The sequence below is a fragment of the Opisthorchis viverrini genome (genome assembly GCF_000715545.1).
Source record: "Opisthorchis viverrini unplaced genomic scaffold opera_v5_323, whole genome shotgun sequence".
Taxonomy (NCBI): domain Eukaryota; kingdom Metazoa; phylum Platyhelminthes; class Trematoda; order Opisthorchiida; family Opisthorchiidae; genus Opisthorchis; species Opisthorchis viverrini.
This window is the reverse complement of record NW_008751983.1, coordinates 127,454-141,570: the sequence shown is the minus strand read 5'-3', so window position 1 is coordinate 141,570 and position 14,117 is coordinate 127,454. Positions and strand designations below refer to the sequence as shown.

Below are 14,117 nucleotides of genomic sequence, written 5' to 3'. Positions count from 1 at the left end.
CTATGCCCTACTTGTGGCAGTTCAAAATGTTGGCTGTACTGTTAAATTGGCTCAGTTAAACTTGTATGTAGAACCAGCTTACATCGGCGCTAGCATGACCGAATAAAACGCACATTTGACCTGTTCCTTCAAGTTGACTGAGCTGTAACCAAATGGTTTATTTAAACTTGTATTTAGAACCAGCTTACATCGGTGCTAGCATGACCGAATAAAACACACATTTGACCTGTTCCTTTAAGTTGACTGAGCTGTAACCAAATGGTTTATCCTTTCTGTGACAGACCATTCACAATGAATCCATCTATTTCGTTCATATGAGCACCGACATGAATTTTCCATACGTCCTCATCACTCTCTAGGTTCCTTATTCATCATCCCTCATGAAGCTCTGAGAACAATTTCCTAATGGCCAAAACAGTCACAATGTAAAGGTCAAGTATTAGTGCATTCTCTAGCTTCGTTCTTACCACTCATGTACATCCTGTACATCTCATTGAATGAAAATGTGAATGGTTGCAGATCGCAAGCTTTTACCTATCTTCCATCGGAAAGAAAAATATCTCCTACTGAAAGCGATTTCAGCATGACAGGACGGTACGACGTTTTCGTCCGCAAGCTGTCCTTGTGTCTGGTTGCCCACCAGTAGGCTTACAGTTGAGTTGCCCTTAAATACGAGGCTATCCCTATGTAGCAGCTATTTGAGAAGCTTTCACATGAACTCCTGTTCTTTTCGGCCTTTCCGCTGATTTGGTCTTCTATAGCGGCCACTGTGTTTCGTGTTTCATGCGAAGGAAAAGTTTTATCGGACTCATCAGGTCTCACTTCATTTTTATGATGGCGTGGCGTCTGTTGTCTCGTAACTAGTGACTTCCCCACTGATTCGCTGCACTGACAACTCTTTTCCATCTAACTGAACGAGTACTCGTGTCTGCCTTGCTAATAGACAAAATGTTATAAATAGTGGACACATTGTATTCGGCCGTAATCCGATTTGTGTCGCCACGAATTTCATCTTACAGTGCATTTCTCATATGGTGTGTGCAACTTTTCCGTTATACTTCTCTAGCGTATTCGTTTTGCACTCAGTTCCGACGCCAAATGTTTCTGTTTATATCTTAGGACCGTGTAACACTACTCCTTTTCACCATCAGGTGTTGTGCTTGGCGTGCTATATGTCGGTGGTCATCTGATCTACCGTGATGAACTTAAATCCGGACAACTCATGGCTTTTTTGGTTACCACACAAACAATTCAGCGTTCGATGGCGCAACTATCCCTGCTGTTCAGCCAGGTGCTGCGTGGTAGTACGGCTCTAAATAGGATTTTTGGGGTGAGTTCCTGGCCAAAGGACTTCCGCACCAGATCGCTTATCATTCTGAGTTGTTTGTGTCCGTCTTGCATAGACAACAATAAATCTGCCATCTTTCGCTTGCATAGTGCCTTGTTCTGTCACTGAATGGCTACCCGAACACCTTAACACACTTCTCTTACCGCTAGTCTTCAATAACCGTAGTTTTGAACCAGGAAGTAACAGTGTAACCTTCAATTTACCGTTTTACTCGACGTCTCACTAATGACAGGCAGAGTGAATTTGGTGCTGAAATGCATCTTCTTTGGTTCACGTATCGCAAATCGCGATAGCCGTGGTCGTCAGAAGCCGTGATCATAGCTTACCATTTTTTTTTCGTCCGCGGTACTTACCTTGCCATTGCAGACATCATTGACAGATCGGATACCATCATCTTTAGTAACCGAAGATCCTCTTTAGAAGCAGTTAAACGGACGGATCCAAAATACCGAAGTCCCTGCGGTGCTGAATTGTTTGTTATTGAGACACTCGCAAATCGGTTAGCTAATATAGCTAAATTTTCCATTCTGGTTGGCTTGAAACTCCTGTCTGTCATAGGGTTTCGCGCATTGGATTTCACTGACCAACACCATAGGATGGGTGTCTGTGAATACCTGACTACATACTGCTAATTTCTGCGTATGAGCTTGAGTTTTTCAACTCTATTGGTAATTTATTACTGTGCATACTATGTACTTTACGTGACCTTCAGCTGAGGTGAGTGGGAAAACAGCCGTCACTTGGCCTGTTTTTTCCGCGCTGTTAAAATGCACATGGTCGGTAAATAGAAACCTAGCCAAATGACTGCATTGCCATGTATCTACACACGTTCACTGGATTCACAGTCTGTAGTTTCCGCTAAGACGTATCCATTGTTCCGTAAGGATTTGCCCAGCTTATTCACGTTTACTCCACGAAGCGGAAAAATAGGCCTGTAGCAAACCAGGTCTATGCGAGATGGACCAAGTGGTTAGAGCGCGAATTTACTGACCGGAAGGTCCGTTTTTCAAACCCGATTTCTGCCTATCCGCTTTCCCCTGTCTGGCTTCAGCAACCTGGCAGGATCCCAGCCTTCGTGTTCCCTTCTGGTGGCATGGCAGCTAGGCACCAAAAGGGTGCCACAGCTGGACGTGAAAAAACAGGTCTATGCATTTAACCATGAGGATGCGACCATAGTGGTCTGTAGAGTGTGCAGACAGACTGTGGAAATATCGCTGGAATTCGAATCTGTGGAGGAACACACTTCGAGTGCGTTCAGGGAACGACAGCTGTCCTTTAAACAAAAGCTAATCGGGCCATTTCATTGAAAACTTGTCGCGCATAAACAGCTGTCTTATGATGCATGTATGCCTTTAAACAAAAGCTAATCGAGCCATTTCATTGAAAACTTGTCGCGCATAACGATACGCATAGCACAATTCAGTCTTTGCACTCTTCCTTCTGTTTTTCATTGTTTACCGGACAGGTTTTGCATGACTCCAGCCGCACCGAACTTCTTCCTCAACGCACGCAGTCGTTTACCTCAGACAAACTCTACGAGCAGTGGTCTCAACCAGGCCACGCTCCTGACCTCCAGTTTGACGCCGTACGGTTTGCATATCCTACCCGACCGGAGGCCGTTGTTTTGGACGAACTCAACCTGTCCATTCCCGCTGGAAATGTCGTCGCTCTTGTCGGACAGTCGGGTGCAGGTACGTTTCACTGTTTAGCGACTTAGTGTAGTAGTACACCCGTGCCAGGTGGCAATTTATGATAATATTCAATGTGCTTTGCCGTGTAACAACATCGTGAGGCACATTTTCATAATGAGGTTTTGCTCAAACCAAGCTTTCTGTGTGTTAACTCGACTGATTGGTCTGACTCATTGACTCGCTGTGATGTGACTGGCTGATAGCAAGATGTCCAAGGTCGGATAGGAATATTCATATCTGGATAAGGCAGTGGATGATGGAAACCGTTCGGAAACTATCATTGAGTGCGATTTCTTTTAGAACAGACATGGAGAGTAGTTGTTTTATATCACTACTGGATATAAAGTTGGGAATTTGTCCTTGAATGCACAATGAAAAATAATTTAAACCCCGTTACTCTAAAAATAGCTACTGTTGCATTTTCCGGCTTCTGTTCCACTGAATTTGATCACGCTCATGAGAAGGATGAGACGTTCAACCAGTCTACTGATTTCGAATGCGCGCCGGTGGATATGTGAATGATTTGCTGGTGCTATTTTGATACTTCCTCTTGAGATGGAAGCAGCCACTGTGGGAACGTGGAGACATTTCATGTGTGGTTGTGGGGTGTTTCCCTTGAGTTTAGATTATCATACAAAGACATTGAGTGCCACTGAGGTAAGAGCGTTTACCAGCCCTATTTTCTACAGGAGCACCATCAGCTGCTTGCCAATAAGAGTCTGTAAAGTACATCAATACAGCTTTTCCCAGTTGCTATCAGTTTTCCAAGTTCTCGTTCCTGAGATCGAGTTTGGTGTCTCGACTTAAATAGATGCTAGCAGTTAGTCGCCTATCTACTCGGTGTAGCATTAGGCCGATCAGATCAGGCTCCTTAGTAAAACAGACAGAGGTGGCCAAATTGATACCGGCAGTCGAAACATGACCAGGAAACGGCCAGCTCCTCGACGGCAACACATTTTTCCAAACTGTTAAAACGTTTGAGATTTTCCCCATGGTATCCCTTCACATTCTTCATTCTCAATTATTACCCATTGGCACTTTCAGTCGACTGTGTTTACCAGTCATTTCACGTTGGGTTTCAGGTAAATCCACTGTGGTCTCGCTGATCGAACGGTTCTACAATCCGTCATCAGGTCGAGTCACTCTGGGCAGCCATGACCTACGGGGTTTTTCGCTTTCCTCTTTGCGTGGCCAACTTGTTGGTTACATCAGTCAAGAACCACAGATATTTAACACATCTATTCGGGAAAATATTCGCCTTGGAAAGCCTGATGCCACAGATCAACAGGTGAGCAGACCTTTTCTACCGTCGCTTTCGCTTTTCAACCAAATAGGATGTTCCGCAACCAGACGAACTTTATGAATCTAAACAGCTTGTGCAATAAAAGTTATACATGGATGCTTTGTCCTGTGCTGTTTGTATTCATATACTTGTGGGCGCGTGAGCACGTATGAGGACCTCTCTAAAAACTTTCCCACAAATGGTGGTGTCGAATAAGGTTGTCCACTCTCTCCACTTTTGTTTGGTTTCGTCATTGATAAAGTGGTGAGACACACACTGAGGGGCCTCCTAAACAACAGCATGAATATTGTCAACCGGAAATACGGAGACGGCATTGTTCTCATCTTTGAAAAAGAGCGAGAAGCGCAAGGATGGCTAAGACAGCTGACTAAGGTCATCCTGTCCTTCGTCATGAGCTTCGTGCCCACAAATCATGTTACGAGGCTCACAGTCTTTGAAATTGCTTATAAGAATTCGAGGAGTGACACTGGAAGTTCTGGAACACTATCTGTATCTCGGACGTTGAATCAGTCCTGACGGTAGTGTGGAAGACGAAGTCAGCACACGAATGTTAAAGGTCAGAATTGGTTTTGTCGATTTGCGCCACTTGTGGTAGCAAAGAGTCGTATCACTCGATCTCAAACGACGCGATGTCAAACTACGGTGCGAGATGTATTGTACGGCTGCGGGGCAACTTCGGGCGGGGGTATGAGATGTCTTCAAGACTCAACTGTATCTGGATCCAGAAATTTGGAATGAGGTGCCTGATCAGGCAACGCGTACTTATTGAAGCAGACAGTACTTCGCTCAGTTGCATCGAACACTGTGAGCTTAAATGACTGGGTCATTTGTTACCTGTGCTTGCCGAGAGTGGTGTTGTTCCCCGTGACCGATTCGAAAGCGAACATGCCACGAGAGAATGATGGTACGGAAAACTTAGGTGCTGTTGGTGCTGTTCGTTATTAAGGATGGAGTCCATGTGGGCTTCCCTGTGTTTGGCTGGAGACACTGAAAGATATGGAACCCAGCTGGTTGACTGACTTAGCGTTGGAGGTGTAGGGAGCTCGGATGTTTGTGGTAGGCTTGTCTAAGGTCCCCTCCCTATCTCATTTTTCGTTCCGCTCTAAGGATTCATTCGGATTATTTGACTTGGTTTACGGCAGTGATGCACCAGTGTTCTCCGCTAGTGATGACGATGCTGAGTTTTTACTTTTTTTCTGCCGAACTAGGTTGCCACAATCCTGGTAGTGTAGGAGTCAAGCATCCATGTTCAATATGGCGGCTTTTTAGACGCCTATCACCATTATGACTACTATCTTTGGAGAATTCGTCTACTTGTTCCTCATGATATGGGAGTGCACTATGTAGGTGTGTTTCTTCGGGGACCTCTCTCACGTTAACACAGAAATTCATCAGAGCTTTTAGTTTGAAATTTCGACCCACAGCTCAGTGGCAACAACTAGGAAATTGGAGGTCTACCAAGGACATCTAATGCTTATGAAGCTGGTCAGAGACAAACATGTAGATTGTCCTTTTCTCTACTTCATTTATTTGTAGATCATGTTTAGTAGATTTGCGGATTGAGATTGAGATACACTCATTCTCGCCTGCGTCATATGCTGTTCATCGGTAACTTTGAGTCACTGGCAACTCTCATCGCAAGGCTGCTAATTGTTTGATAACTTTCTCCTTCAATGTGAACGATCTCGTTTCCTAAAACAGCAATCCAAGTACGGTTCAGCGTTTCTCAGTTCAGTCTTTTGCAGAACACTGGGGATTGTTTGGATTCTAAACTTTCCTCAGTTTTACTGAAGTGTTGGATGGCGGTTACTATTGCGACTCTGAAAAAGCCCGGCGACTTTGTATGTACCAAGGAGAGACTATTACTCCAACAAATCAACTCAAAAATCGTTCGGATGTAGCACTTTATAGGTGCCTAGCTGTTATGCCAACGTAATTGAACACGGATGCAGGGATACTACCAGGCTTTCCAAGTCTATACAGGAGCAGTCGAGGTTGGATTCGAAACACGGACCTTGCGGCCCGTAAACTGGCGCCTGAAACACTGAGCTATTTGGGCTCAACAGGCCTATTGGATAGGGTGGACTCTCAGGTTAAGGTTGAATCGTTCTTCACAACTATGATTTAATGAAGAATTAGAGAGACAAGTGAGTCTGTGATCGGTCTTTCGCAATTGCGCGAACCAATGTTACGTTTCTCCGAGCCATGCTATAAAACATGTCCTAAGTGACCCAGCGTCTCAGTCCTTGGATATTCATGCTCGTATTTTTTATACCTAAATGTTTGACGTAAATTCCCCTTTACTTAGGTGGAAGAGGCTGCCCGCCTGGCCAACGCTCATGACTTTATAATGAATCAGCTGCCCAATGGCTATGAAACTCGAGTTGGACAAGGTTCCGACTCTGTTGCTGGTTTAAGCGGGGGTCAGCGTCAGAGAATCGCCATTGCGCGTGTAATACTTAAGAATTCCCCTTTTCTTATATTGGACGAAGCTACCTCAGCGCTCGATGCCGAGTCCGAAGCGCAGGTTCAGGGAGCCCTCAAAACCGTTATGAAGGGTAAGTTATTTTGAATACAGTTGGCATTCGGTTTATCTCCTTACCGTCAATTTTTCGATTATTTATTCAGACGTGTTTGACATGTTCGGCATTCAACTGTTATCGATATCTCATTTCCTCGGGGTTCTTGTTACTTATCTACCTTCGTACCATCTTTCTCTAGCCATGCATTTTCTTCCGATTTAGCAGGAATGGTAAAAGTGTAAAAATTCAGGCAACCATCCGTTTTCCCGTCCGGTTTGAGGCAATGATATCTTCCACAAGTACTAACTGTCGCATATCGGTTTATTTTCAAGCCTATTTCTTTGTTTTCGTTCATAAAGGGTGGAAGTCCCCTTCCTACCCACCTCTTTTGTACGTTCTTGGTTGTATAATGACCACATATTTTTGCATCAATAGTTTTTCCGGAGCTTGTGTTTTATGTCTGTTTTATGTAGCGTCCTTCAAAAAGTTAAGACCCCACAAGTGTATGGCGTGGTTCATGAAGCCAATAACTTTGACTACCTATCTGTCATGCATAAAGGCAGTTCGTTCATGTGCACGACCCTTTCCCCACAAAACCGCAGTATTGGATATAATTCCAACCACCTGCAGTCGTCACTTTAGAAGCCAGGCCATACCACACCACATGAGGGTGTGATGTGTAATTCACAGATGGTGGTGCTGTATCTTGTCCAGTTGCTAGTTAGCTCCATTGCCGATAGCTAACGTGAACGTTGTGTGTCATCGGGCCTTTCTTGCAGCACCAAGACGCGACGTTTGCGTATCAAGAATGCCATATCAGCGATTGTCTCACAGAGCTTCCCTGGAAATGAAAAACTGAAGGTCAGATATCACAAACGCATGAGAGCAGCAACCGCAGGGCTAAATTTCGTTAATCCCTTGAAGGAAGTCCGAAGGTGATAATTGTAATAGACTGATGGCTCAGAACTGGAACCGGTAGCCCACCCTTAGTTGGTTATTATTTGTTCTCACGATCTGCCCAACGTCGCAGTACCACGTCTTACGTCACGGCAGGTTGCCCTGAATGTAGTATTATTATTGTTATTGCTGCTATTGTTATCGGTACGGAGCGTGAGTTTGATAGGTCAGTCTGGAACTGGTGTAATGTCGTTAACTTGCGAATGAAGCAGGTCAGTTCCGTTAATAACGCCGCTCAGAAATCTGATCAAAGGTTGATTTGGAAATGCGTGGGCTGTTTGGCAGGTATTCAAACAATGCCCAATAAGGCCCCAGAGTACATCTGAGGATGATATCTCGTAACCGCCATGTTTGTGCTTCAAGATAAATAAGTTGGTATTCGAAAGCATCTTGCATTACACTAGTAGTGTCAAGGGTTACTGTGTTGTTAGATCAACCGTTACGCTTGGTCCAGTGTCAAGACTCCTTTCATTTAGAAACAATGTTCCATGGTGCATNATATCTCGTAACCGCCATGTTTGTGCTTCAAGATAAATAAGTTGGTATTCGAAAGCATCTTGCATTACACTAGTAGTGTCAAGGGTTACTGTGTTGTTAGATCAACCGTTACGCTTGGTCCAGTGTCAAGACTCCCTTCATTTAGAAACAATGTTCCATGGTGCATGTGAGCTCACTGTGGGATCTATCGACTTTGCTTGGATATGAATATTCACCTAAATGTTTCTCGAGATGGGTAGGAATTGGGGAACAAAAGTGCCTGGATTCATAGATATGTCCCCATTTTGTCTCCATTTTCAGCCACATCTTTATAAGGGGTCAAGATGCGCAATGAATTCTACAGCGTTCCTCTTTTGTGACATTTCCGTTAGGCGCGCCAGTCACTAGTTCTTCTACACTTCTCAAAACCAGAGGACAACTTGTTCGTTCTTATCTGCATCTTTCAGGTCGCACCGTCTTGGTCATTGCACATCGGTTGTCCACAGTTCGTGGTGCAGACTGGATTATCGTAATGTCACACGGAAAAGTAGCTGAGGTAAGTGTCAGAGCTTGATTACCAGGAAAGAGGAGCTATTTGGATGCTCTTCGGGGGCAGTGCCCCCGAAAATTTGGGGAACTACTTTTTTAAAAGCTGATTAGTAATGATCTCGAGGATTTATATCCATTCTTGCTGAGTTTATTCTGTATTCATCACCATTCTGGATTTCATTTCGAACAGAACCCGTTTGAATTATTCGTTGACCTGAATTGTACTTGGTAATGTGACGCATGGCCATCGTAGAAAGCGATTACTGGTTGCAACCTTGGTGTTGCTTTTCGTTTTAGGTTCGGATAACTCCTAGGTTACCTGTGCGGTACTGAATTCTGCCACACAAACGTTTCTCAATTCTTTGAGACCAGCGACTCCAGTAGAATTCGGCTGCCTACTAGCGGACAGGGCTTTACCTATAGCTCACTCGAATTCAAGAGACCGCCTCTGACTCCATGAACACTGGAGGGGTCGTTCAATAAAATCGATAAATAATCCATAAAGAACATGTGATAGATCACTGTCAGATGATAAGCAATGCTCACCCAACTAGGTGAGCTGGGGATAGGACGCTGGAGTGTAAGAAGTCTGCTGCAATACGAAGGCAAACTTAATGCGGGAGTAACAATAGTATCTTCTCACCACTGAACTCTCACTCATCACCCAGCTAAGGTCACCAGTTTCGTCGCCTTTCCTGCGGAAGAAGAAGAAGAAAAATACCGCTTGGCGGAAGTGTTTGGAAGTGCTTAGACAGGTATGAGGCAACCGGTCCAGAGATAGAAATCCTACAGAAAACTAGCGGGGACTGCTTGCTGTTGAACTTCCCTGGCGGAGGCTTGCTGAGAGGTTTGACTGTATTCTCACTGTTCAAGATGTTGCTAGCGAGCCTTTTCATGCCGAGATTTTATCCTGCGGGCGTAGAAAACGTATTCAGAAAAGCTGAGAAACACTGTACAATTGGTTCATCCCCAGTGAGATCTATCAGCAGTGCCCATCCCGTGAATCTCAAAGGTGATTCGAGCTCGCAACGTAGTTGTTCGCAATTCGTAGTTGAAAACTAAACAGTTCGACAACACAGCGGTTGGACAGCAGCGTGATTAACTTGGACAAAGGCAAGACAGCGCCACACATTCTTAAGTCATGCAGCCTACATCACGTGGTCGCGTTGACTTTTCGGACGGAAGGCTCGTGTAACTTTGTGAGCAGGTTATCTATGGTTTAATGACTATGATACTATAATCAGTTTCATCTTCAAAGTGGAGTCGATTTATTCTGCAAACCTGGAAATCACCGATCCACTGTCTCGTATGTGTTTGGAATCGTCAACGCCGCAGGTCCCACGAACATAATGACTCCATCTTGCAAGCGAAACCAACCTACACTGGAGGGCTGAAGAGCACCGTTTTATTCTAGTCGGGAACATCTCTAACATCTAACTGCGACGCTTCTGACTAGCTGTCCTCAGTCAACTGATGAACTGTTGCAATCCTCATCTGGAGCTTGCGGAGTGGAATCCGCAACGTCCCGATGGTTCTAAGTCGGGCGGGTACGTCTACTGAGTACTTCTAGGCTTTTCCGTTAATTTACTGTACTTGCAGAAGGAAACCAAGAATCGTATCATTAAAACCTGATTATTTTTTGTTGCCCACTAAATCAGCCCATCTGATGTTGTCCTCTGTTTTCACTCCGCTTTGTCAGGAAGGGACTCACCAGGCTCTAATGGCAAAACGAGGCGTATACTACAATCTGGTCCAAAGACAAGAGGGTGCAGATATACTGTCCTAACCATAGTTGGTAATTGTGTGGCAGAAGAGCTATCACAAATATGTACATAGAATAACTTTATTTGATTTTCAAACCATCGTGTTTTGTATTCTTATGTACTTTAACAGCGTAATGTGATACTTAGTACAAGGGTGATCTGAGACCTTTATATTATCAATCACCTATTTTCGGGGCTAAACTGTCTGCTCTATGTCGATTTGAATGCAGTACAAATAACTGATCAGGATATGTATGTGCACACACTCATTGCATTGTGCTCAGACAAGCTCGAGTATAGATCAATTTTCTCCGGGAAATATATCAGGCGCTTTTGCGGAAGCAATATTAACTCATTCATGGTAGTGAGCAAAATCTGGGATCAAATTCTACTCGCTGCTTCACTGTTACTCCTCCCGGACACAGTACTGTTAAAACCAAACAGCTGATCTACTGTATTTCCAAAAGAGGAGCGGAGCGCTCTGAGTTGACTGGACAACCGGGCGTCGGTCTGGTGATACATCAAGAACTGGGACTATGAAAATTTGCAATGGGGACTGATGGAGCATGCTTCTTTCAGCAGACGTACTTAGATGCAGTCGTAATGCCACTCATTACTTTGTTCACTTCCGGCTACATTCAACGGAATTCAGCGGCGTACTTCAACGGTGACAACTGATAGATGGGTACGCGTTCGGTTGGAGCCACATATTATTTCACTTCCCAAGTGCTCATTCGATTGTCAGTAGAATCTGTCACCAAAACACCGGCGATTATACGAATACTGTCCAACTTACCTGGATGCGTAACCTCATCAGATTTTATGCAGTGCACGTGTGGATAGCTAGAGATAGTCTAGGATCAACTCTACTTGTGCGCTCGAAAAATTGTCGCATAACCCCGAGTAATAATCATTTTCTACGGTAAAACACGGAACATCAGTAGGCGACAAGTAGCAGAGGTAGCCAAATTCAGAACTCGCTGAAAACAGGGCTGAGAAAGAACAGTGTTCGTTATTAGTGCGCACGAGATTTCTGATATTTATATTGGTGAATTACTTGGTGTACACTGGCGGCTACCAGCAGTCGTCGACAATCCGACGTGATATTACGCGGAATACCGCTCGCAGGTGGTTGCTCTTACGGCGAAGAGGCCTGTGCCGCACGCGATTGACCAAAAGGTGAGGCTGCTTTCCGGTCGAGCGCCGAGGTGGCCCCTTATTGGCCGAAAGTTTGAACCCATCAGCCAATCATGGTCCTGTGTCTTCTGACTGTGGCGTCCAGAAGGCGTCAGAATTTCCAGAATGTTGTCGCTGCACACTATAAACGACGGACTAACCTGGTTTTGTGCGTTAGCACGCCATTTGCACCTGTGGTGTTTATTTTGACGGGAACGCTAGTTTGGAAGCTTCATACCAAGAACTGAGTTGGGAAAAATACCGTTATTACACGTGGAGAACTTTTCCTTTCACCAAGCTCTGTCCCTCGCCCATGCGTTAATGCACCGTCTCTTATTTACTGGGGTTGCTCTCTGGTCTGCGAAAACAGCATCATTCCCATCCATTCAGAATGGTAAACGATCGGCGTGTCAAACAGTCGCACGGGTTATGACACAGATACTCCTGGACGGTAAGTATGGCTTGAACGCGTTATGACACCAAGCCATCAAAGCCCAGCTAGTTGCCCAAGTTCAACTCTGTGTTACTCGAATGTATGCGGTCCAACATTTGCTATTAGCGGCCCGAATCGCTTGATATCCTGCCATAAGATTGCAAAAAACAAAGGGAATATGCGGTAATTCGGATGCTTGATTGCAAGAAGTATAGAGTAAGCTTAGCAGATGTAAGTCAGGTAGCAGCACGAGGTTTCTCTAAAGAGGTTCACGTAAGGACGTGAAACCGTCCGACAAACCCTGGTGCCGTCGTGTCGAGAATATATGAAGATGCCTACAGAACTTCTCGTGGTAACAGCCCCCTGATATCACTTAGCAACACTGATGAGCATGTGAGCCTTATTTCAGTCGGTGTTCTTCGATTCCTGAGTTTTGTGGTCATGGTCGGTTGCACATTCGCTTAATCTTCCTGCTTGTATTCTCTTAGTTTAATTATCTGGTTTGAGGTTGGACTGAACATGGCGAACAAGAAGCTGTCCCTTGATCAGCCGAGAAGCCTGAAACAACGCGTGCTCTAAATGGAGTACGCATCCAACGGTCTTTTGATAAAATTGGAAGGCNCACGCTGTCATCTCGTTTTTTCGAATGCGTTTCGACATTGGAGTTGCTATTACACAGAAGCCAGTGTCGTCTTCACAGGCAGCCATTTTATTGCTTGACCTCATGTACCTTATAACGCAACTGACGACGCGATAAGTCGTGTGGCCTCTGCATATTATCCAAACGGCTTCAGTTCGTAAAGCTGAACCATCACCACTTTAAATCGGCACACCAACCCGTCAATTGCCAACTAGGCGCGACATAACAGGAGTGAGAAGTTGTTGAGCTCCACAACCCACTCAAAGGATGGGCTGGTAGTTTCAGTTAATGAACCTGCGCGTTGCTGAGGGGTGAAACCCTCCTTGCCGCACAGTTTCGCATGTGGCTCACAACTGCAAAGTTTTAGTTGCCGCCACTAGACCATGTTGGATTTAATTCACATTCATGCTTGCAGACCGGCCAGTTGTGGTGGATAAATCTATTCAATTGGGCGGTTGGGTAAGTTTCGACGAATTAGAGCTTGAGATAATCCAATGGTTGGGGCACGAACCCACCTCGGCTGCTCCAATCCAGACTTAAGCAACCTGGTGGTATCTCAGCCACTGTGCTTCCTTCGAGCAGTATGTCAGCTATCCACCAATAGGGCGCTAGTGCTGAACAAGCGGTGGAAATCTGTGTACTATCTAACCTAATTATGAATTCTCGGAGCGCCCGCATGCTTCTCTACAGGATTTTGCGCACTCGGCGTTGTGGATTAGTCTGCTCTTTTCATAGGGGATTAGGATGGGGTGAACTAGGCGTGTATGGGTTTGCCCGAATCAAGAACATAATCTTTTGATCGCCTCGTAAAAACTCCGCACACAAACAGGTGTTCAACCACTGCTACTGTTACTTCTGAGTACCATGCGAGGTCATGCTGCTTCAAACATGGATATATAACAGGAAGAGTTACAGTTTTTAACCGTATTTGGTTGAACTTTGGGAATTAAGAGCACTTAGGTAGACAGGTCTTAACACAGAGGCAGTGTTCGACAAAGGCAAAATTTTGATGGAATAAAAAACGAAGAATGATGCATTGATTACTACGGAGAGGCATCCTTGTGCGTACCGGGAATAAAAGGAGGCCCAGTACTCTTATGCTTGTGGAGTTTTGTACCCTTATTTTACTTCCATTATAACACTACGTATTTCATCAATTGCATAATCATTTTTTGTTTGAATACGAATAACTACGAAAACGCTCACTTGTACAATTTCACAGAATACAAGAGTGGTCACGTGCTTCGACCCTCTCTTC

The 14,117-nt window shown here is 44.8% G+C and overlaps 1 protein-coding gene across 1 annotated transcript in view; it reads left to right on the top strand.

Moving 5' to 3' along the window:
- T265_10023 (hypothetical protein) overlaps nucleotides 1-10,760 on the top strand; it is a gene marked incomplete at both ends in the record, with an annotated part of 36,148 nt that extends 25,388 nt beyond the window's left edge. The window contains 6 exons of the mRNA XM_009176268.1: nucleotides 1,152-1,330; nucleotides 2,814-3,039; nucleotides 4,122-4,327; nucleotides 6,651-6,900; nucleotides 8,766-8,854; nucleotides 10,547-10,760. Of these exons, the coding sequence (XP_009174532.1) occupies nucleotides 1,152-1,330; nucleotides 2,814-3,039; nucleotides 4,122-4,327; nucleotides 6,651-6,900; nucleotides 8,766-8,854; nucleotides 10,547-10,633 (1,037 nt within the window). The remainder of the gene's footprint in view (nucleotides 1-1,151; nucleotides 1,331-2,813; nucleotides 3,040-4,121; nucleotides 4,328-6,650; nucleotides 6,901-8,765; nucleotides 8,855-10,546) is intronic.
- Nucleotides 10,761-14,117: the final 3,357 nt, after the last annotated feature.